The sequence below is a fragment of the Notothenia rossii genome, assembly GCF_949606895.1.
Source record: "Notothenia rossii genome assembly, chromosome: 6".
NCBI lineage: Eukaryota > Metazoa > Chordata > Actinopteri > Perciformes > Nototheniidae > Notothenia > Notothenia rossii.
Genome location: NC_136909.1, coordinates 41757898 through 41783358, shown reverse-complemented (window position 1 = coordinate 41783358; position 25461 = coordinate 41757898). Strand labels below are relative to the sequence as shown.

At 39.9% G+C, this 25461-nt stretch overlaps 2 protein-coding genes across 4 annotated transcripts in view; one reads left to right on the top strand and one right to left on the bottom strand.

Annotated features, from left to right (window-relative positions):
* Nucleotides 1–25461, bottom strand: part of mamdc2a (MAM domain containing 2a) — an 83261-nt gene that overhangs the window by 46160 nt on the left and 11640 nt on the right. The window contains exons 1-3 of one of the 3 annotated variants that reach the window (XM_079688569.1): nt 15165–15636; nt 14407–14611; nt 7433–7683 (exon numbers count right to left, since the gene is read on the bottom strand). In XM_079688569.1, the coding sequence (XP_079544695.1) occupies nt 7433–7683; nt 14407–14575 (420 nt within the window). In that variant the 5' untranslated portion in view covers nt 14576–14611; nt 15165–15636. Of the gene's footprint in view, nt 1–7432; nt 7684–14406; nt 14612–15164; nt 15637–25461 lie in introns of those variants that run through there. The other 2 variants (XM_079688567.1, XM_079688568.1) reach the window with 2 other exon arrangements.
* Nucleotides 15325–24843, top strand: LOC307044592 (uncharacterized protein; the record flags this gene model as incomplete). Its single annotated transcript, XM_079689903.1, has 6 exons — nt 15325–15458; nt 20453–20554; nt 22521–22576; nt 22660–22767; nt 23988–24370; nt 24784–24843. The coding sequence occupies 5 exons, from the start codon at nt 15325–15327 to the stop codon at nt 24314–24316; spliced, it is 729 nt and encodes a 242-aa protein (XP_079546029.1). The 3' UTR covers nt 24317–24370; nt 24784–24843.

Genomic DNA, 25461 nt, shown 5'->3' with positions numbered 1-25461 from the left:
ATCTGCCGCGGTTTGAGGGCCTGCCGTCCACCCATTTCTGCTTCTGCTGGTGGTGTTTCCCACGGCTGAAGGCTGCTATCCACCTGCTGTTAGAGGCCTACTCCCACCTGTTGGGTGCTACTGTGCGGGGGAGGCCTGGTCTGGAGATACCGCGGAGAAACCGGAGTGTTGCCACACTGCTGCTTGCCTATTTCCTTGCTGCTGTCCTGACGTGGTTTTGCTTCGGGAACATCGTGGATGCTGTTGAGCTGGACTGGGAAAATGGCAAATGTCGTGTTTCTTCTGTGCCTTTTTTTGACTGTGCTGGACAAGGAGAAGTTCGCTAGTCATCCTGAAAATTCTGCTGGATTCGGGTCCGTTCTGCCGCCCGCAGTGGACATCCCCTGTACAGGTTCGGATGGGTTGCACAAACAATTGCTAGTTGCACTGTCGCGGACATTCATTTCGTCAAATGTCTGTCTTTCTCACATGCCTGCCACAATGGTCCTTCAGAATTGTTTTTTGAACTCTAATCTCACTTTTGCGAAGTTTGCTGGTGACTCTAGAACAGCTGAAAATGTATGTGTGTTGATTAAGAGGAAAAGGTGCTTGGTATTTTTTTTGTTGTTACTATCAGGAAATGTACAGCCAAATCCGGGTCCACCTGGTAGTTTTAGTCAAATAGCTACTCCTGCTGATTTTATTTCTAGATCGGGGTTAGGTTTAATTCATTTAAATGTGCGCAGTCTGTTACCTAAATTAGATTTTGTCCGTATTTGGGCGAGTTCAACTGATGCTGATGTCATTGTCTTATCAGAAACGTGGCTAGACAAATCGATCTTGGCCTCTGATATTTACATAAATGGTTACAATGTATATCGCGCTGACCGTCCTAAAAAAGGTGGTGGCGTTGCCATTTATGTGAAAAATAAGTTTTGTGTAACAAAAATGGTTTCCAAATCTGTTAGTAAACAACTAGAATTTTTAGCTGTGAATGTCGAAGTAACAAAGGGTCAACAGGTCATGGTGGTGGGTTGCTACAGGGCCCCCTCGGCTGTCAAGGACTCCTTATCTTCATTGGCAAAACTGTTATCTCAACTTTCCTACAAGGAAATAGAGCTGCTTGGTGATTTTAATTGGGACTGGTTAACTTCTGTGTCAGAGGATTTTAAAAACCTGTGTACCTCTTTGAACATTACTCAGATTATAGACAGTCCTACTCGCCCAAATATTAAGTCCCCAAATAAATCCTCTTTAATTGATCTCATTTTAACAAATGTTCCATATAAATACTCATCTGTGGGAGTATTTGCTAATGATGTGAGTGACCACTGTGTTGTAGCCACAATTAGGGACACTAAGGTCCAAAAAGTTAAACCACGCATCATCACAAAGAGAGATAAAAAACACTTAGTGGAGCAGGGTTTTTTACATGATCTGTTTGATTTTGATTGGGGAAAAATCGATCTGTGTGCTGATGTAGAAACTGCATGGTCTTATTTTTATCTTGGTTTTATAAAAATTATAGATAAACATGCACCTCTGCGTAAATTTAGAGTGAAGGGACGAAACAATCCCTGGTTTTCTGCTGAACTGTCCAGTCTCCTTCATGAGAGAAACAATGCCTGGGCAAAGGCTAGGAAATCAGGCTACGCTTTAGGCAGCTAAGGAATAGCTTTACTTCAAATGTCAAAAGTGCTAAGTCAAAGTACTATTTGTCAGTTACCACAGAAAACCTGAATAATCCTAGGAAATGTTGGAAAGCCATCAAATCGATTTCCACTGGTGATATCCCAAATGAGCTACCTCCGTACCTCACCACAGCATCTGGCATTATATCAGACAGGGCCACCATGCTAGATTGCTTTAATAAGCATTTTGTCTCTTGTGGCTCTCTGTTTGATTCTGTCACTGACTGTGCTTCTGCTTCTGTGAACGCTCCAGTCCTTGACTCTGAACAATGTGGTCTGGAAAACCCTTTCAGTTTTACTCCTTTAACTGTTGGTATTGTCCATGAAGCTTTATCCAAGTTAGATCCTAGGAAACCGGCTGGCCCGGACAACGTAGAACCTTTCTTTTTAAAGATAGCTGCAGATTTTATTGCTCCACCTCTTACTTCTCTTTTTAACCTCTCCCTCAGCACAAATACAATTCCTAAAGTATGGAAGTCTGCTTATGTCCTGCCTCTACTGAAAGGAGGGGAGGCAACTATTTTAAATAACTATAGGCCAATCTCTAAATTGTCAGTTCTGGCTAAGATGCTCGAACGACTTGTGAGTGAACAAGTAAAGGAGTTTTTATGTATAAATGATATCCTGTCTAAACATCAGTCAGGCTTCAGGAAGAAACATAGCACCATCACTGCAACAATGAAAGTGGTAAATGATATTACTAGTATGCTAGATAATAAACAGAGTTGTGCAGCTCTGTTTATTGACCTTTCCAAAGCGTTTGACACCGTTGATCATCGCGTGTTAAAACAGAGGCTACTCAGTACTGGCATATCCAGCCATGCAGTGGGGTGGTTTGTGAACTACCTCTCTGAAAGGTCCCAATGTGTTCACTTTGATGGGCTGTCTTCTGAGTGGTTAAACATTGCTAATGGTGTTCCTCAAGGTTCTGTTTTAGGTCCACTTTTATTCTCCATATATATCAACAGTTTAGGTGAAAATGTGGAGGAAGCGACTTTACATTTTTATGCGGACGATACCGTGATGTATTGTGCAGGTCCCTCCATTCAGGAGGCGGTTGTTAAATTACAGGCTGTTTTTAACATTATTCAGACTCAGCTCTCTGAACTAAAGCTTCTTTTAAATGTGGATAAAACCAAGATAATGCTCTTTTCAAAAGCTAAAAAGACACCAGAGCCTGTTTTAGATATTGTATCAACGCAAGGAACAAAACTTGAAGTCGTTGCCTGTTACAAATACCTTGGTATCTTGCTTGATGACTGTCTCTCTTTTAAATTTCATGTCAATAACCTGCTTAAAAAACTGAGGGTTAGGCTAGGTTTCTTTTTCAGGAATAAGTCCTGTTTCTCACTTGAGGCCAGGAAAAGGCTAGTCACTGTGACCTTTTTACCTGTGCTGGACTATGGTGATCTGCTGTATATGAATGCACCTGCCAACTACCTGAGCAAACTAGATGCTGCGTATCATAGTGCTCTGAGATTTGTCACAAACTGTAAAGCACTTACTCATCACTGTACATTGTATACCAAGACAGGTTTACCATCACTCACTGTACGGAGGCTCAGTCACTGGTACACTTTTATCTATAAAGCTATGTTGGGCAAACTCCCGTATTATATCTGTTCATTGATAAAGCAGAAAGTTGCAAGCAGCTATTGTCTGCGATCACAGGATATAGTCTTGTTAGATGTGCCAAGAGTAAGGACTGTCTTAGGTAAGACAGCTTTTATGTGCGCAGCTCCACTTGCTTGGAACAGTCTACAGGCAAAATTGAAATTGAGCATTTTTATTTCTCTGAATGTATTTAAGGCATGTCTAAATGAAATGCTTTCTGACACTCTGGGTATTTGTAAATGTTGAATATGTAAATATGATATCCTCTGTTGTTTGTATGTTGTTTTTATGTTTCATGTGGAACTAAATGATGCAGGTCTCCCTTGTAAATGAGATCGATGATCTCAAGGGACCAATCTGTCTAAATAAAGGTTTGAAATGAAATGAAATGAAAGAATCTGCAAATAAGGTGGTCTGTCCTCATGAGCAATGTAAACAACATTGTATCATTTAGATACCGAAAGTACAATATATTGAACACTGTGCTGCTGTCATTTCCCCCTAATGATAACCTGAGATGGTGAATTATAACTCACAATGAAAATTGTTCAGGAAAGTGGGTATAGAGTAGAGATGTAGAACTAGATAAGCTTATGATAAGCCAGCCTTGTCTACTTATTAAGGAAAAGTGGGAGGTTCTTTTTAATGAACAGTAGCTTCTCTGATTTATCAGCCATAAGTCTGTTCCTCTTCTCATCAAGCACATGAGAGGCAGCGCTGAACAGTCTCTCGCTGTCAGTGCTTGTGATTTGATCTTACTCCGCATATTTGTCCGGGTGTTTTGATTTCAAGTGGTGGAGTAATCCTGAAGTGGTGAAAGTCTTTGCAGTTACACCCCTCGAGAAATGTCAGCTGAACAGGTTTTACAAATCGCAATCCGCGCCTCTTTCTCTGATATTTTTAAATATCTCCAAGCGCCAGACATGTTGGCTGTGAGCCAGCCGCGAGCATGGTCGCGCGCCGTGCTTTTCGCCGCGTTTTGATTACGTCATCACAACAACACGTTAGCTTACCAACGTAACCCTGTTCTCTGACATTCGGTGATATTTTTTCGGTGCTAGAACGCCGAAAGGGCCTTTTTAACCATTTTCGGCCGATAATTTTCGGCGGCCGAATATTCGGTGCATCCCTAATAAATATATCAACAATTAAACAACATCTTCAATTTCTCTTCACACAATACGTCTCCTTGCAGTATTAATACTAATTTGGCTGACTTTTACATTTGATCTAATTCATAGATAGGTTATATTTACACCATAACGGTGCACAGCTGATATAAAAGGACTTGTAGTTTTTAAAGATATTACTGATTTTCTTTGAATATAAGAATGTAAATACTGAGTCTGAAATAGTATAGCAATATGCTGTAAAATTATGTGAAAACATGAATAAAACTACACATCTTCAGATGTTGTACATACATAAGTGTCCTACACTGATAATACAAAGTTATTATGGCTGTGTGTACCTTGTGTGCACCGCCTAGTGGTTAAAGCACGTTATTGAATTATTGTTTTTATGTGTTATATTCGATAAAAAAAATATTAAGAGTACATACTTTCATAGGGGGAAAGTAGAAGGTCAATGATAGCAATATAGAATATAAAAAATCAAGAAGATACTGTAAGTGATCTCTACAATAAAACAGTTTAGTGCAGGATGTACAAAGATATTAATATGAGGATGTGCAAAACAGAAAAACGAATTAACCTTTATTTAAACATTAAATAATACTTTAGATTAAGGTCTTCTTTTAAATAAGAAAAAAGCTTTGGGGGTATCTACAGATAAATATATTAAGCCTGACAAAGAACTTAACGTCTAATATATTGCTTTCCTGAAATGTTAACTATGTTGAAGCACTTATTTTAACTGATATTAGACATATGAATTATACTCTTATGTATGTAGATAGTATAAGAAATGTGCAGAATATGACAGTTTAATGGTAGAGGTACAAACACATATTGATAGATGTCTTGTAATGCACTGTTGTGGAACCTGTGACCCAAGATTTTCATTCATTGCATACACCGTAGTTGTGTATATGATATGTCAATAACCTTTGAAAATCTTGAAAGGGATGTGCAAAATAGCCATTATATAGTCTTTAATTAAAATTTAGTAGAGAATAACGAGTAATGAACTTTATTACTCGTTTCCATTTATGTCAATTGCAGATAAATGTTTAGTCTTCTCAAGCACCAACTATCAAATATCTCTCCTGATTGTTGGCACTTGACAATCACCTTCCCTGAATTTTACTCAGATGTAACTAAAGTCTGATTTAAAGGTTGTTTATATTTCACATCATTAATCAGAATCTGCAAAGTAACTCAAATAAATGTAGTCGAGTAAAAATACCAGGTTAACCTCTGTATTGTAGTGGAGTAGAATTACAAAGTAACAATGAGCTGTCATGTGGGTATATATTAATGCTGCGCATTACGGACACAAGCGATTTTCACCCATTTATTAATTATATGTTTTACATTTGATAACACCAATGTCATGGGAACTTCTAATTGTGTGAAAAACGAAAAAGTTCAGTAGAGACGTCCCATAGAACATTTTGCGAAACACAATAGCCAGCATGTGTAGTTCTGGGGGGGGCGTTCGATTCCAGTTTTGGATAGTCTGGCTTGGTTTCGTTCCATTTCAAACAGCTGTTTGACGCTAGGCTAACCTTGGCGCACTGCCACTCCAACATCCAATCCCAGAGCTTGAAGATTAATCACGGGGACTGTAGTCCTAAACGATAGCTGGGGATTATGAGTAGTGTAGTGTCTTCGGCCATCCTAAACTCCTCGAGGCCTACGTCTGTTTCCGGTTATTTTTATTTTGAAATTCAGTTCCTGACGGACGTAAAAAAATCACGAGATTATGGAAATAAACCAATAAATAAAAACAAGGATAATTATGTGTTTTTGTTGAGTAAATAAAAGTGTGTTATTTTGAAAAGAATAACAAATTAGAAGGAAAAAAAGATTTAAAAAATACAGATTTCAGTATCCTGAGGCTCTCAGCCCCATTTATTTTCCTCACAGACGGCAACAAAAGTCAGAAATTATACGATTTAAAATAAAAGCAATAATTGTGGCTTGATATTGAGTAAGAATATGTTTTTATGAACCACACAGCTTCCGGTCTTCCTATAACACGTAATGCCGTGAGACTACCAATAGAAATACATTGCTTTTAAAATCGTGCTGTGCAACACGAAAAAAAGGGGAAAATCGTGTTGGTGAACACGAATCAATAGATAAAAAATCGTGTTGGTGAACACGAAATGCCATGAGACTGGGTTGGATGACATCACCATGCTTTAATAACACTAGGCCTCAAACTCACTGTGTTTTGGAACAATAACTTTTATTTAAATTACAAAAAAGCAGGTGACTTTAGATGCAACTTGAATAATTCATACAGTAAAGTCATGTGAAAAATACATGCATGTATTAACAACCATTTACAGTAAATAATTAAATTACAAATATTAAACAACCACTGTGAAAACACAGCTCATTATTGTGCGTGAAGTACTAAACATGTTTTATTGGTTGATTTGAATTTAAATATAAATCAAACCAAAAACACCTTTACTAGCTGTCGGTGAACCCCTGAAACAATCACCATATCCAAAATCCTCCACAAGCTATTAAGAGGAATCCAGTGCAGGATCTTGAAACTTGTGTGATCAAATGTTCTCTTCCCAGGCAACAATCAGCAGCATGAATACATCAGTCCCACAAAGAGGAAGGTTTCTAACTGACTGGGACAGCAGGCTGCTTTCTTTGGATATTTTTTAAGTGCTAAAGGTTGTGTTGCAAGTATTGCTCTGGAATAAAAGAAGGAAAGACAAATACTTGCTGCGATTACCCTGTAGCAGCTAAGACACATTTAAAGTTTGAGAATAGGTTGAGATCGTTTCGGCCCCAAGACCTCTAATCATTCGCTTTACCAGATAAAACTGCGAGACTCTGAGCGCTGAGAGACCTATGAGAAATGCTATGTTGATAGGAATGCCTGTGACAGCTGATCGCAGGTGGAGCACTACTTTGGAAGATTTTCAGTATAAGTGGAACAAATATTGAATGTAATACAGGTGCACTCAACAGATGGGGTGAAGACAAACTACAACGTACCTGGTAGGGGGTGGTGCTGTTGGGTAGGTCCACACTAGCGATGAGCCAGCTGTCAGAGGCTTGGTTGGCAGTCCACATCCGGTAGTCAAAGTTATCCCCATCTGGTCTGAGGAAGAGCTGCAGGGACCCCCCACCGGTGATCTGGTACACCAGCCTCACACAGCTCCAGTACTGATGGTCCAGAACCGGACTGACCAGGACCGCCTGCTGCTGCTCCTTCAGGAGGGCGGAGTCCACGGTGATCACATGACCTGTGACCACAACACCAACATACATTACATTTAGCTGAGGCTTTTATTCAAAGTGAATTCCAGAGGAGTCAACCATGAAGACACATTAGCTCCTGAAAACACTGAAACGTTGATTTAATTAAATGCATTAGATTTCACATAAGTGTATTAGGTTAGTTGAAATATTAGGTTGAACTCAATATAATTGCTTTCAACTAACCTGATACAGTTACCCGAAATGTGTTGACAATACATTTAATTAAAGTCAACATTTCAGGGTTTTTTAGCATATGGATAAGCCAAAAAAAAGTACTACTGAATCTCCTTCATAGTAAGTCCAAATCAGCTTGGCAGACTTGTTGTTGCATTCAAAACCCTGATTGCAAAGTTGTTGCTATGGGAATTATAATATGTATAAAATGAAATATGAACTCAAACTGAATGGACAAGTATCCTAAAGGCATATAGATGTAGATATTTACACAGGAAGCATTGGAAGACATGGAGGGAGTTTAAGGCAGTGCTGTAATAGTCAGGATGAAACCTGGAGCTTCAGAGTGCAACATTGCAGACCATTCAGCTTTGGATATGTGTTTTTGTTGTTGGCTATATTTAAAATGAAAAGAGACAATAATGTATTTCCTGAAGCAAATAGTTGTGAACGGAACGAGAAAAAGCATTTCTATCTCCCCTTTACCTAACATCTGAGAGTATTTGCACCCATTTGCACATGTTTGAGAGAGCATTGAGGCAATTTAGTGAACATAAACAGAGTTTATGGAGAGCTGGCTAAAGTGCCATCACTTCTAAATGTGGTGGGGAGGGGAGACGGGGGATTAACGGTTGTATCTGTGATCCCTTATTTGGTCAAATGAAGAGAATCCTCCTGGCAGAAGAAGTCTTTGAGCAGAGAGATACCCAGTAGCCGACAAATGTAGCAATGCATGCAGGAAATACATGGCTGAAGGCTAAAGGAACTTACTACTTAGAATGATAAACATCATGAGACACAATGCAGGTTGACAGTTTAGGAATAATGCTTTACTGAGGTTTTTTTTTACATTTTTCTTTTACATTTTTTTTGTTCTTCTTGTTTGTCAGTCATCCACACCCATCAGAAGTGCTGTGCTCCACATGTACCAGCCATTGTTAAGCAATCAGAAGTGGCCCATGATAGAAGGTGATAGACAGATTGATCCAATCACCTGCCAAGTATTTGAAAGTGCCTGCCCTTTCCAAATGGCTTCCAATGGAGCTTTCCTAGATGGTTTGGGTCAGGTTAGTAATGCTCCATCACATGTTTTACATCTATTACAGGGTGAATCTTAAACTGAAGCTTGACATTAAAGCAACCCAACGGAAGTTTCATGTAAGTTTAGTTCTTTCACTCGTAACTCGGGCTGCGGGGGGTGCTAGAGACGGGAGCACGTTGATGCGACCTTCCTAGCCGGAGATATGGCATTTTACAATAAACTTCCGTTGGGTCGCTTAAAAACAAAATCGCAAATCGAATCGCAATATCTGTCAGAAAAATCGCAATTAGATTGTTTCCCCAAATTGTGCAGCCCTATTCCAAAGACTAACCATGTTTCACACTGTTCATCTGCACCGGCACAGGACTACAGGGGTAATATGGATATAGACTGATGCTTTAAAGGGGCCCTTTTATGCTTTTTGGGGTCTTCCCTTTAGTGGGGCAGATAATCATAACAGTTGTGCATTTTGTGATAAAAGATCACATTCGGTACACTTGTAGCCAAAGACATAAAGAAAAAAAATTAGATTCCTGAGGCATAATGGATTTTCAATATGGCGGCCATTTTTCAAGATGGCCACCAGCGACAACTGTTGTTAGATGGAATTTCATATTCACGATGAATATTATATGATAGAATCATCAAATTTGGTACAGTTATAGCCAAAGACATGCAGAACATGAAGCCATCATGAATTTTCAATATGGCAGCCATTTTTCACAATGGCACAGTGACAACAGTTTTTAGATACATTTTCATGTTAACAATGTTACATATTGAAAATTCATGTTAACTCATTTTTTTCTATACTGTATGTCTTTGGCTACAAGTGTACCAAATTTGATGCTTGTATCACAAAATGCACAATTGTTATGGAATGTCTAGCTAAGCTGCCCCACTACTTCCCTGTAGTGTGTTCTATCGAGTTTTGTGCATGTAAATGGTGTGCAAAGGCTAAAACCCTTGTGTTCCCTCCGGAGGGAGTTTCTCTCCCACACACATGTGTAGGAAGCAGTACGAGAGCAAACCAACAAAATATCCCTCACCGTTATTGAACATAAGTTCCAAATTCACTATTATTCACTGCAGGAGAGGAGCTGGGGGGAGGAGAGGTTTGTTTTTCAAAGTCCTTTTTATGTATTTATTGCAAGGATACAGTAGACCACTCTCACTTAAGAGGAGGAGCTAAGAGAGGAGAGGTTGATTTGGTTTTCATTACAGAGAAGAAAAAACAACAAAACAACCAGTCACCCCAACACAGGACTTCCATCCTCACCAACAGAGCCTAAACAGCCCAAATCTGACTGGAAGCCAGCACATGGTCTATCATGTGATCGAAGGTGTATTCCACCATGTGTTCCTGCGTGTCAGCCACATAACTAACGTAGCAGCACCGGATACAAAGTTCAACAGAACATCCTTCTTCTTGGCAGAATACTGCAGAGGAGGGGAGAGAGTGGAGCTGGAACGGAACAGAGAGGAGAGAGGTGGAGGTCTGTGGGGAGGAGAGGAGCTTGGGAGAGGAGCTGGGGGAGGACAGAGGGGAACATATAATGTAATGAAGAGGAGCAGGGGGAGACAGGAATTAAGGGGGAGGAAAAAGAAAATGGACCTGGGTGGAGGTTCCAGACAGAAAAAATAGGGAGCTGTGCACTGGTAAAACTGAAACGCTGTTGACATTTAAATCAACGTTTCAGATTATCCCGATGCACAAAACAGGTAAGTATCATCAACGTGTGTTTGCCACAGAGCTTATTCTCTGCAATATTGCCAAAAACAATGGAAAAATGTTATTTAGTTGAGGGGGAGGTCTGTGAGGCAGGGGGGAGTGTTTATCCTGTCCCAGCTGATCTCTTTGTCTCTGATGTTTCTGTTTACTGAGTATAATCACCTAGGATATCCATCCTGCCCTGAACCACAAACTCTGACTTAAGTTCTTTTTTTGGTGTAGCCTCCTCAGCTCAAGCCCACATTACCATGGCAACCAAACAGAAAACACCACTGTGGTCCCCTCTTTTTTTTTTTTGCCTATTTATTGCCACAGCGGGTGTAGTCTATCAGCATGTGCCCGCTCAGTCTGTGGTTCACCACGCTGGAGCTGTTGTTGGGTACGGCTCTGTCTCCAGCTGCAGGGAGAACACGCTGAGAGGACTTGGCTGGAAGAAAGATGGCACACACGATTTACAGTGCAGCCACTTATCTCAACTGTGGGAACATTAACTTTGCTGACAGATTATCCTAAACAGAGGGAGTTGCTTCGCTGGAAAGCAAGACAAAAGGGGGAGTCAATGAAAATGTGTGACTTTACACGTGGCATCTGGGGACAAATTTCTATAATCCAGGAGATCAAAACACAGCACACCCCACACTGTGACATTTCTGAGTTGTATCTAATGAACTCATCTTTTAAAAAGGACATATTCTGCTCATTTTCAGGTTCATATCAGTTAGAGTGTCTCTACTGGGACATGTCTACATGCTTTAATGTTCAGAAAGCTCTTTATTTGTCTCATACTGCCTGTGCTGCAGCACCTCTTTTCACCCTCTGTCTGAAACCAGAGCCCAGTCTGCTCTGATTGGTTAGCTGGCTGGCTCTGTTGTGATTGGTGAACCGCCCATCACGTACAATGTGTTGGAGCGCTAGCTAATAGATGCGTGAGTGAAACATAGTAATGTCACTATGTTACAGAAGTAATCAATGGAGTCCAATGGAGGCGTTTCGAGGGGGGAGGGGGGAAATCTGCAGGCCATTTACTGGCAGGCCACATTATAGGAAAACCCAAAAAAGCATAATAGGGCCTCTTTAACAATTGATCACTTGTTTATTATATTAAGTGATTAATTATATTACTTTTAAGTCAACTTGTATTGCCTGGCGTCTCCTTTTAAATACCGAGAAACTGTAAAAGGGAGTCACTCAGTGTACTTTATGCATTTATTTACAGATTGTGTCACTTGCACCACCTTCTTTAATTATTTTATTTGTATTACTTCTTGCACTATTTTTATTTTGTTTTTACGTCTTAGGTATAATGTAGTATGTAGCACAGCCTGGGACCTTAGATTCTCACAAGCAAAACTACATTTAGCTATTGTGAATATAACGTTAAAGCCTTTAAATATTTAAAAGTATTGCTCAAATGAAAATGTACTGGGGAGAGGCTTATAAAAAAGCATCTCAATCCCTCGTAAACACACAATATTCCAAAGGCAAGGAATGCATATCACTAATATCTCTTTTGACCAAAAAATAGCATCAAAGTGACACAAGGCCAAGGACCTCTGTGACGTTAGTAACAGCTCACCCTATTTAATTGGTGCTTTAGATTCTTTGTAAAGGATGCAGTATGTAATGCTGGCAAGTGGGATCTAGTGAGGGAGCATTTCATTACAAAAACATCTTCCCTCGTGGAATTTTAACCGGATAATAGACGTTTTTTTGGGAAAAAAACACATCATGTCTGAATGGCCTCTTTAGGCCATGATGTAGATAGATGTCCCAGCCATCATTTGACACTGTAAGGTAATTATTACTTCTGTAGGGAGCGATGGAAGAGCATGGGGGGGGGGGGGGGTCGAGGAAGATGAAACTGAGGAAAGAGGCTGAGGTGACCCAGCAGTATCAAGTCTTTACTACAAAAGAGAGTCGGGGGGAGACGACACGTGACGGCCCTGTGTCTGCAGACAGGATATCCTGAAGGAGCGGCTTTATGACAGGGAAAACCCTAGTCATGTTTTATTAGCCATCTCAGTGAGTCTGAATTGACACACACACACACACACACACACACACACACACACACACACACACACACACACACACACACACACACACACACACACACACACACACACACACACACACACACACACACACACACACACACACACACACACACACACACACACACACACACACACACACACACACACACACACACACACACACACACACACACACACACACACACACACACACACACACGGTGCAGGAATGAGTCCTTAAACCAGAAATGAGTCAGCATATGTACCACTTCCGGTTCCTTAATCTTGACAACGAGTTTAAGAGATTTTCAAGTTTTGTTCTACAATATAAAATAAGTGAGAGAATACCCGATTATTAAATGCCCGGAGCTTCTATGTGTCACAGAGGTTGCTAATTAGTAACTAAATGAGACTACTAAACATCATCACGAACATTAGCCGACTTTAGCTTAGCGGTGGGCACACTGCCATGCAACCGTAATGTAGTTCCTTTATAGCCTAACATTAGCTTTTCACTACTGGTGACTACATTAATGCAGCGTTTCTCAAAGTCCTTGAATAAAAAATGACGTTAGTCTTGGTGATACCATTCAATATGTTGTGATACCTTAAGCTAGTCAATATATTGCGACATTTCAAACCAAATGTGATGAAAACTAAGTATAAATAACACACTGTATTCATAGAGTACCTGAGTATGAAATTGTTTTACTTTTATGCAATCCCAACAGTGGCATTATAACAGTCCCTGAAACATCCAGTATTGGCAGCACTTTCTGAGTAATATGCGGCGCTATCTGTCCCAAGTGTTTTGGAGAATGCAAAACATTTCAAGTTCAAGTGTTTCTACTTTTTGCAGCACTAGGGGAAACGATTGTAATACTGAAACAAACTCCACCTACTATAGTGAGCCAAACTGCACATTGTCAGAGAACACACAACCAATAAGATATGACAATATAAAAGGATGAACTTTGAGGATAGTGCCATAATCCTCAAATTCCCAGACAAAAATGCCTCACAGAGAAGTCACAAACTACTGACTAGTTTAAATTCTGGTTTATGGTTACTTCTCACCCTTTGTTGCCATTATTGCTTAAAATGACTTGCACATAAGGACTTGCAGTGGCCCTTCATTTTTTGCATGTCTAACATTTGACAACAGCAAGTAACATAAAAAGGTGTAGTCAGAACACTGTTACATTACAACAAATTGGGGGACACCAGAAGGATAAACATTTCACTAAAAACCTAAAAAGAGCAGCATACTGTATAGTGCTTGTTGTAAAGGATCAGATGTTATCTCTTCTCTGTAAGCTCTACTGTTCTGTAGGCTAATACTTTAAGTGTGAATCTATACGCCTACTGCTTGAATCTGCTTTATGGTTATCACTTTCTTTGCTTCATTTGTTCTGTTTTTAATTCAGCAGGTGAACCTATATGTTCATAAAATAGTGTGTGTGAGCTTAACTGTGTGTATTAAACTAAAACGGAGCATTTTGTCAGCTCAGATTTTATTTCTGCTTTTTTAAACTGTAGTATGTGCTAATGTGTTTCAGTGTTGGTGTATAGGCTGCTGCCTGAATATGCTGAGTGACAGGAAGCTTTTCCTGACTACAGACTAATCGATGATTTTCTCCATGCAGTATATGGCAGTATCGGAGACAGTCAAGTATTGCAAGTTTGTTTATGTCAAAAAGTCAAACTTGTGAAGGCGCTGTACCTTCTTCATTCATGCTCCAGGTGCCATACTCCGGGTCTGATGTATAGCCACAGGTGCCCAGCTCAAAGTTGCAGGAGCCGGGCAGAAGCTGCTGCTGGGCCCCGAGGAGCCGGACCACCAGCAGCAGCACCGTGAGGAGGGGACAGAGCGTCCAGGCTGCTGACATCATCTCTCAGGAGGTCCTTACACCTTATGGTTGCTTATCCTAAAACATCAAAGACTAAAGTTAGAAGATTTCTGGTTCAACTTTCTGACTGTTTCCCCAAGATAATCATTGGTGTTCAGTACCTTTTACTCACTGTAATTTAGTACAATTTTGAAGTACTTCCAATGTTATGTTACTTTGTACTTCTACTTCACTCAAATTCATAGGTAAATCGTGTACTTTTACTCCACTACATGTATTTAATAGCGTTATATATATATAGAGTTGCTTTACAGATTTGGATTAATGATGTGAAATATAATATAATCAAGTCTTAAATCAGACTTTAGTTACACCTGGAGTAAATTCACAAGCTACCCTGCCGTAGGCTATACAAAGTCACTAAAACTAGCAGAACCTTTACCAGCTTTGATACCAATCTGCACAATAGAGTGCAATCTGCAGATTGGTCCATTTCGGAATAATATGATATCAGTTTTATAATTATTGATAATTAAAGTGTTATCAAAGCTGGTAAAGGTTTAAATTAACTCTGGTACTTCTACATTTAGCTACTAAAGTACCACCTCTGACTACAATACATCGGATTTACCGTGCAGAGTGAGGCTCGCGCAACTCATCCTTTCCGCGGTGTAGCGGGAAATGTATTTCCGGTGGTCTCCCGTTAAGTCCACAAGAAAACTTCACCGCGAAAAACTCGTCCAAATTCTCAGGGTTGTTTTTCACATGTTGTAACAAAGTCAGCAGGAGAGATGGATGAATGGTGGAGGAGGGGGGAGGAGGACGAGCAGTGCTGCTCTCCGCCTACTGATGATGAGCCGGCAGCAGGGCCGGCCCGGAGCCCACTACTGCAGGGCCGCATCCAGCCCGCTAATGGGGGGACCGGGTAACCGCTTTGTGGAGGAATGTTTTAAATAAACCAACATTAAAAAAATTCTTTCATGAAAAATGTGTATTCCTCCCGAAGAGTAGTCTTTTCCTGTTATATTATTTTAAACACGCAACCAACAAAAGTGAAAACCCTCTGTAGGAGCCATGAAACATGTATAGTAATGCGTTTTTGTTTTAATATAAGATATTTGTTTGAGCACTATTGATTGGTTGGCTTGGGTCACATGGATATGGGCGGCACTCATTATAATCCTGTTCACCTGCGTGAGGTGTGTGTGGAAGAGAGAGAGACACAGGGTCGTTGTACTTTTTGTTGACTGCAAGTTGAAATGATTGCTTTGATTAATATAACAATGTAGGCTACATGTCCAAGGAGAATAAGTTGATTATCACAGTTTTTATTAAACCACATTATTTTGCAACAGAGTTTTTGATCTCAGCAAGTACTTTTTTGTAGCGTGTCACACAATATCAAACAGGCCCGGCCTCAGCCTCTCAGCGACTTTGTTTGTTTCCTGCTGTTGCCATACCCTCTAATTTAATAATCATGTTGGGTGTGCTTACAGAGAATAGGTGTAAATGACGGCCAAAAGATGTAATGTTTCTTTCGTACAAAAGCAATGAGGCGCAGGTTTTCTGTTTTTTGCATAAAGCAGACTTACTGTACATGTTGCAAAAGTAACTAGTAACTCCCAATTTGTGAAAAAAAATCGTCACAGCAGCATGTTAAAACAAGTCATTGCACATCATTAGAAAAATAAAAAGATTGAAAAATAAACAAACATCAAATAGAAACATCTCAAAATAGAAAATAAAACAGAACTAAAAAGTCAAATACAAGTTGACCAATAAAGACAATTATCTTGCAGACTATCTGTCAAATAAACACTATGAAGCTAACACAATTCAAAAGTAGGATATCACAGGAAGGATAGATGTCAATCAATCAACAAAGGAAGGAATTTACTAGGTGTAGCTGGAGGAGGGCGATTCTCAGAGAGTTTTTGTGAGATTTGCCAGAATTTGTTTTCAATCGCGAATGGAGGTGATGACGATTTGAAGCGTCATTAGTTACATGAGAAACGTATACGAAATTCCAGGCTCATAAAGAAAATATTGATCTATGGATACAATCCTTGTGAAACCAAAAGGGGATAACCGAAGAGACAATAACTGCGGCTGAAATAAAGAAAGTTAACCCCACTGACCTGCAGACAGTCATACAGGTCAGCAGACCGGTAGTAAGCGGTGGCCATTTTTCCAGATTCAGAGATGTTTACGGATGATTGTTTGTTTGAAGAAATGCAATTAAAACTAAATATATTTAATTCCCTCACTTGCATCGTTTGTGCAGACAAATTACCCACAGCAAAGCATCGTTATTAATATTGATAGGATAACCGTTTCAATAGACATTTTTATTTTTAAAGGTTAGATGGACATTATTTTTTAATTTAAACTAGCATTTATCATTGCAGTCCGACTTGTGACTTGTTGCATGGTCACCTTACCCTGCTACCATCGAAATGTTTTGAAGCTCAAATAAGACTCACATAAGTCTAACCAAAGTCTGAATAGTCTGCAGATCCATTCATTTAGTTGTAGCTTTATTTGTCGGCATGACTCCTAATGACAGTCTTGCCTGCAGAGTTGGGACGGTTTTTGGAGAAATGTATTATCGATAAATGTAACTGTTTGAAAGAGTGGTAAGTAACCTAATCGAGGTATAACAGCAGTGCAGAAGCCAAACCTGATTACTTTCTGTTACGAAAGTAACAGCGGTGGTGATGTGCAGCCATTCGATAATCATGTAGTTTGTTTATAGCCCAACATTAGCTTTTTACTTCTGACATTTGGATGAAGGCTTCAACTATTATAAAAATAATGTTAATATTTGAAATAACCTGCTGACTAAAACATGTAAGAATTATAAACATGTGTTTGCCAAAGATCTTATCTTTTGCCATATTCCAAATTCAAACTGAAAAATACCATTGCTTTGAGTCAAGGGAGTCCTGGCAATGCAACGTTTTGGGCCGGCCTCTAAGATAAATCATCTCTGTACCACTTGAGAAGAAAAACGCCATTATTTTAATAACGCTAAAACAGAAGGGGGGAACAACATAACAGTACTGCCGAGAGGTCAGACGAGGGTCTGTAGGACTTCAGTTCTGTGGCTCTCAAAGTCGGAGAGCTGTATCATCTGAGAGCTGAATCATCTTCCTCTACATGTGTCATCTCTTCCTGCTAACTAAACTATGCCTGCATTTTACCATCCCTGTATATCTTTTTGCTGCCACTGAGTGCCCAAAATAATATGACATGACAACAATATAAATAAATCTCCACCTATGGAAATTGCCAATTTGCATTAGGATCATTTGTTAAAATGTTCTGAAAATAGCGTGCACAAAGAATTGTACACTTTGAGAAGGGAGAACAAGAGAACATGTAGAATATGGAGGACTTTTCTCACTTTCCAGGGAATTTCTGGTAACCCAAGTGGTGCACTTTTGACCTGAGACACGTTTAATGAGTCATAATTGAATATAGAATAGTAAAACAAGTATAGTTAATACATAAGTGGTCAAATAAAGTATTGAAAGCATATGTATGTATGTACTGTTTACAGGGGCACGCTTAATGCAGCAATGTTTTTGAAATCGGAAAAAAGGGTCCCCACCACTTTCTCTTACAAAGTGATGCATGGCCGCATTAATGGCCAGATCACTTTAACGTTCATAACTGTAAACAGCCATGGAGGGACAATGTGCAGAGGAACAGATCAGGTGAGGGGAGAGAGGTGAGTGCAGGGCAGATTGGCGTGGTAGGTTCTGAATTGAAGGGAGAAAAGTCTGAGGGCATCTAGCAGACAGGAGAGGGATGACGCTGAAGTGGTATGAGAGGTGGACAGAGAGACAGATGCATAAATACACGCAATCAAGACAGAAAGTGTGACAAAAGTGTAAGCAGCGTGAAATGTTATACCCAAAGATGGAAGAAGGACTCAGATATTGTAAAAGCAGAAATACTACTGTGTCAAAATACTGTTAGTGAAAGTCCTGCATTCAAAATCCTACTTGAGTAAAAGTACAAAAGTATTAGCATCAAAATATATTCAAAGTACCAAAAGTAAAAGTACTTATTGTGCGTTAAGTCCAATTTTACAAATCATATATATTATTTATCTGGATTATAATTAATCAAGCATTAATGTGTTCATCACTGCTGGTAAAGGTTGAGCTAATTTGAATTACTGTGTATACTGCTGCCGGATATCTTTAACTTATATCATAGTTTATGATTTAGTTTATTTATATTTTGTATTAGGCTTTTTTTTTAAAGAAAGGTTTTTAGGCCTTTCTTGAAGGCGTCAGTGGTCTGTGGAGTCCTCAGGTGGTCTGGGAGGGAATTCCACAGGTGAGGAGCAGCTGCACAGAAAGCCCGATCCCCCATTGTGCAGAGTTTGGTCCTGGGGGGGCGAAGCCGATGGTTGGTCTTGGAGCGGAGGTTGCGTAAGTAAAGTACAAGTAAACAAAGATCGTACTTGAGTAATTGTCCTTTAATATATTACAGCACTGGTTATATCACAATCTCCGATATCACAATACATCAGCAGTCTCAAAGCACTGTGTCCATGTGGAGTCATCTGCCCTACATCCCGCATACTCCCATATTTCCTGTTTCAAAATGAGAGTAATTTTCCCAGGGGATAAAGAATCTAATATGAAATATAAGTGGGCCCTGCAGGATGTACCCAGAGCTCAAAAGTCAACCGTTGCTACTGTGGAAAGATATAACACATCTGGATATGGTTATATTCCAAAACATCACATCTCAATACATTATCCCACCGGTCTGCTTCTGATTACTGTCCAAAATCTGAGTTGCTTTTTTATCTGCAATGATAATGATGTAACAGAAAAAGTCAAAGACACTGTTAGCGCTGCTCTTATATTCTTAAACTCATAGGGTCTTAAAGGATCATACCAACATTTATGTATTTCTTTCATTTGAAACATTTGTATTCCTCCCGTAAAATCAACCTCAAGAGTAGTCTTTTCCTGTTATATTATTTTAAGCATGCAACCCACAAAAAGTCAAAACCCCTTAAGATAATAAACGTTAACAGTTTTACTTGCAGAGAAATGTGTACGATGAGATCAGACAAACAGATATTGATCCAAATTCGGCAAATTCTTCTGCCACAGCAGTGTGTACAATAGGTAAGACAATGCACATGAATTAAAAAAATTTAAAAAAACAATAAAGATGTAAATGTACATATGAGCATTAGAAGATAAAACAATGTGCAAAACATTGAATAAAATCTATAGAGTATATATATTGAATACACAATATAAATATACAATATACAGAATAGAACGCAGTGTACATCCTGCTTGTCCAGCCTTTCAAACTCACAAAATGTAAACAATGAATATAATACACACTTTACAGTTTACATTTGATTTGGCAGAATAATTAGTTTTAAGTTCAATTTAAATCCTCAAGGGACCAACTGAAAACAATATATATAATGACGCCAACAACATGTAATGATTTTTGTACGGAAGCAATAAGGCTTTTTAATCAAATTCAACCGTGATGCTTTCTTGTGATGCATTATGTTCATTTGTCACTGCCCTATGACAAATGCTGACAGTGAGCTCTGAGGATTATTTGTAGTGTATAAAGGGACAGTGTTTAAGGAAAGACATGCTGCTTTGAATGTTTCAATGCTGGGAGAAAAACGAGCACCATTTTATTGGAGTGGAGGCTGAAATCTCCCAGACAGATTCCTTTATTAAAACCTGGACAAAAAAACGATCTGCATGAATAAAGTGAAAACATTTTGTTTTTTTGTAATCCATCTGAACTGCCTCTTTCTATCTAAGACAACCCATGTCGAAGACCTTTCTGTGGCAGGTTGATGCTTAACACCTCATCCCTGATGGCCAGCAGCTGTTCCCAATGAGCACTCTGCAGCAAGGTGCTGGGAATCCTCTTTAAGGAGGGCTTGAGGGACACAGAGGTGAAGCAGGGAATCTACATCAACAACATGGCTGCATTTTGTGGCTTGTCTTTGAGGTAAGTTATGTGTTAAATTTGTTTCCTGTTTTGCATTTGGCTGAACTACAATATATAATAATAATGGATTGTCAGATCAAGTCTGAAATTGTACTTTCATCACAGCAGCTCCATTTGCAGCATCAAAAAAGGACAAATATTAAGACACTATATAAGGAAAACAAACATTTAACATAACATCACGGTCACTAAAGAGAAACACTGTCATAGACCCTTTTTTGTACATTAGACCTGGGATTTAGCTCTGTATTTAATGTTAGGATTGACTTGTGCAAAAAGGAGTGCTTCAGTCTAACTTTATTAAATCATTGGACCCTGTATCTCCGATTTTGATAGACAAATTCTCTGTTCAGGACATGTTGGGGTCAGAGATGATGTTGTAGGACAGCCTCAATATGTTGTTATAGTAATCTGATTCAGAGTCTCTCACAGGGTTGACCTACAATCTTTGAGCAGATTTTCACCTGGTACTGTAGAGCAGTTTTTAAAACGGTAAACAAACACCTGTACCATGTAGTATCAAACTCACAGATGTAAAGAATAATGTGTCTTCTCGCCCTGAGAGACCTAAGGCGGCGAAGAAAAGAAATGATTTGTTTCGTCCCTTTTTGAAGACATTCAATTTGTTCTCTCCATAGCAGATGAGCTATCCTTAAGGCCCAGACACACCAGGCCGAAATTGGCCGTTTTCGTTAGTCGGACGACGAAGCGTGCCCTGTCGCCCAAACTCAATTTGGTGTGTCCCGCACCGTCGGCCGTGACACGCCGATTCAACATGTTGAATCGGGCAGTGGGGCCAAATAAATCACTCTGATTGGCTGTTCAGCTAGCGTATCAGTGCATGAGAAGCGAAACGGAAGTGAGGGACGTAAACAAACGCTTTAAGAAGGCATTTCATCATTCATGTATTTTATATTCTACTAAAACTGAATCAAACCATAAACAAGGTGGCCTGTTGGGATTACTATATATATAGTAATCCCAACAGGCCAAAATACATGAATGATGAAATGCCTTCTTAAAGCGTGTATATATATATATATATATATATATATATATATATATATATATATATATCTGCATTATTTTATCCCACTTTATGTTTTGCTCTTGCTGCTTGTTTTACACTGATTTGATAAGTCTTATTTCTAAGGTGCTATAGAAATAAAGTTATTATTATTCAGATGGATGTTTCTGCCCCTCTGTTCATTCTCCCATTATCCTCCTCAATCTGCCTAGAAGTATTTTAATGTTGTAGCTGTTAATATAACCAATACTAATGCTAGGGCTGCAACTGACAGTTATGTAGGCACATTTGTATTGTTTCTTATCGCTGTGTGATTAAAAGAATAAACACAAATAGCAGGATAGGCAATGCAAAACTTTATTTGGTACCTTCATACACACATAAACCAACATTAGAATGAGCTTAATTTAACTCCAGCTCTCGACACAGGTTCGGGAAAGCCCCCTGAGCTTCTCGCTGCTGTAGTATCCATGATTTCACCCATTCAGTGTGGTTTCTCCTAATTCTTTGCTTCCACCTCTTGAGAGACTGTTGCTTGAGAATGTCTTCCGCAAGCAACACTCCAATGGCTGATAGCTCCAGTACCGCACGAGACATGTTTTCGATGGACGAGAGTGAAAATGGAATGCACACGCTATTTGTTGCTTGTTTATATCACGAAGTCTGTTCTTCTTCTCTGTCTTCCGGTTGTTGCCTCTTTTAAATGACGAATACACACTACCGCCGCCTGCTGGTAAGGACAGTTATTGCCACTCACGCATGTGCAGTTCGTACGTGCTACTTGGCCGTCGGCTAAAGTTTTTGTGGTGTGTTCCAGTGCGACTGTTGGCCAAGAAGCAGGCGACGTGAGGCGACACAACAGTCGTGTTCCGTCGGGACGTGTCAGGGCCTTTACACCTAAGTCTTTATATATGAACTGACCACTGATGGTGTTTGCAGGGTGTCCTGGATATGCCTGTTGATCAGCAGTATAACTTGTCTTCCTGCATCAAAAGGTAATGTAAACAGTCCAAACCATGTCCAGTTGAGTTTCATTTTTGATTAAAACAGTATTGACACATTACATCTCCCTCAGCAGGATACGCCTCAAACAGTCCTGATGGCAACAGTTGGATGTTGGCTTCCGGCTCTAGCTACCCAAGTGCTAGCAGGCGGGAGGGGAGTGGTTCTTACCCGAGCTTTAGGGGTATGTCAGAAACCCAGTGGCGGCGTATTAGTATTTTTGTTGGGTAATCTATGGTAGGGCTAACCCATACAGTGGTGGGGCTCAAATCAGTATTTGCAATGTAGGTAATTACATACACGCTATATCGCACCCCTTGACAGTGAAACGCCACGTGTGAGGTTTAGATTATTTCCCTGGCTCAATCAGAATGGAACTGCATGAAATAAAACGGAACATTTGTCTTGTAATAAATCAAAAGGGATCACTGTGAATGTGACTTATGATAGTACACGTTGAAGATCCAATAGGGATACTGAATGGCGGTTCTGACTGATCTCAATCAGTAAGGCATGACGCAGACCCAACGTTTCGTTGCTCTGATTGGCTGTAGGTCTATTCAAATTGCATTTGGAGGCATTTTGATCTGACCGCGGCCGCGCTGATATTATAACGCCAGAGAATTTCCACACCTTTTAGTATGTAAAACTCCCCCACTACTTAGACTATTCCTTGCACCCCTCTTTTAGCATAAGCCTGAATGGTCTCAACCATATTGCATCAGTAACGTGCACTTGTTTTTACAGCAGGAGCAGTTTGTGTGTTGTGGACACGACCTGTATATTTTCGCAAGCAGTGTTCTCCACATTTAGCATTTTACCTATTTTTTTAATTTAATTTGCTTACTTTAACATCATTTTTCATGGTGGGGCTAAGCAATTTCTTGGTATGGCTGTAGCCTACCCTGGCGCCCCCACTGCAGAAACCCCCGCTGCTCAGAATTCCCACAGGAAGCTGGTGTCTCCGGCTAACGTTAGGGGTGGTGGAGATGGCGCTGAGATTCTCTCAGCAGGGGGTCCAATGCTGCTGTTCCCCAAGAGTACAACGCCTCTACTTAGTCTTAGTTTCTCCCTCTCCATAACCATGAACAATTTGCACAAAAGCTACCTTGCAAATCTATAAATGATACTGTAAACTAGGCTATCATATGTACCGTATGTCTGCTACTGTAATATTTTGTTATTTTATAGAACAGTCTAACTTATCTTGAACATTCGATATTGAGTATTCTTTGTGGTTCATGTCCTTTCTAAAAATATGTTTGATGCTGTTTATTGTTTTTATTTAGTTTTATACTTTTATCTACCTTTTTTAAAAAGTGTTTAATGCCTGAACACACTGCTGCTGTGTTAAACTAAACAATTTCCTAATGTGTTATCAATACAGTATCTATCTACCTCCAGGTGCCTATGAGCTCCCAGCAGCCCCTGGGAATGATGCCTCTGGCTATGCCAACAGTGGATATAGTAAAGGGGGTTCAGGCTCAGTAGGCAGTGCACGCTATTACTCCGAGTCCACAGATATTGACGGTTCATCACCAGAGCCTTCTAGTGGAGGATATGTGGAGGAGGCCCCTGAGCCGGTCTTCAGTGACGTGTCCCACCTGGTGCCGGTCCACTCCTACAGATCCAGCTCCAGTTACCAGCGCGGAAGAAACGTGGTGGTCCAATCCCGCTACGCTCCTGGAGATGACCTGTTCCCCCCCTGCACCATCGTTCAAGAGCAGCCCTGAACAACCCCCCAACGCTCCACCCAAAGGCGGTGTTTGAACATCTCTTTAAAAAAGGTATGATGCTGCTCCAAAATCAAGTAAAAAACATCACAGAAACAAGCCGTTTTCACTCTTAAGTTAAAGAATCTGCCAGTAGAACAAGTGAAAATGTGCTTTGTAAGATTTATTTAAATAAGATGGGTACATTTTAGATCATGTGATTCACTGGGAAGACTTATCTTGAGATGTATTTACCAGGATTAGGAAATGTTATATCACAAAATAAGCCAGAAATGCTCAAAAGCGTTCTGTTTTCTGATAAAAATATATGTTTTCTAAGATCAACTAAGATTCTTGAAACCGGTTGATCCCAGCTTAAAAAAACGTGTTTCCTCTGAGATTCTGAAGACATATTTTGAAGTTTTTACAGTGTGAGAATATATGTTCCTGTTAACCCAATTTTGATCTTAATGCTTCCATTTTTCCAGATCTTCAGATTTGGCCTGGTTGACTCTTAAGAACTAAATAAAGTTGTCCTTCTGATCCGACGCAGCTTGCTTTTTTTGTCTTGTGTTGCTGTTAGCTTAAATATATATACAGTACTGTGGCTTCAGTGGGCTGGTTGAATTGAGGATGGGTTTGCAAAATGCAAAATCTGTTAGCTCTCTTAAAGGTCCCATGTCATGGCCATTTCCACTGATCATAATTCCATTGTGATTCCATTGTAATTCCACTAGAATAGATTTATATTGTGCAATTTTCAAAACTCACTTTGGTTTCTCATACAGCATCTCTGTAAACTATGTGTATTCACTGAATTTCACTCTGCCTTTAACGGCTCGTTGTAGCTCCAATAGCTCCAGCCCCCACCCTCCCTGTGAGCACAGTGTGCTCTGATTGGTCGGGACGTTGTGAATCGCGCTGAGCTCCGTGGAGGTGTTGTTTCCTTGTTTAGCGACAGCGAAACACAGCCAAACTCATCCTGAGCGCACACACAAAGTCACAGCCGAACTAAAAACAATAAGTGTGGCTTGATATTGAATAAGAAAAAGGTTGATAAACGCTGTGAGAATGGGTCTGCAGAGAGAATTTCACCGCGATCCCAACTGTCTGTTATCAGCCTGTAGCCAGGGAGGAGAAATCAGCAGAGCTGCATGCACCGAGTG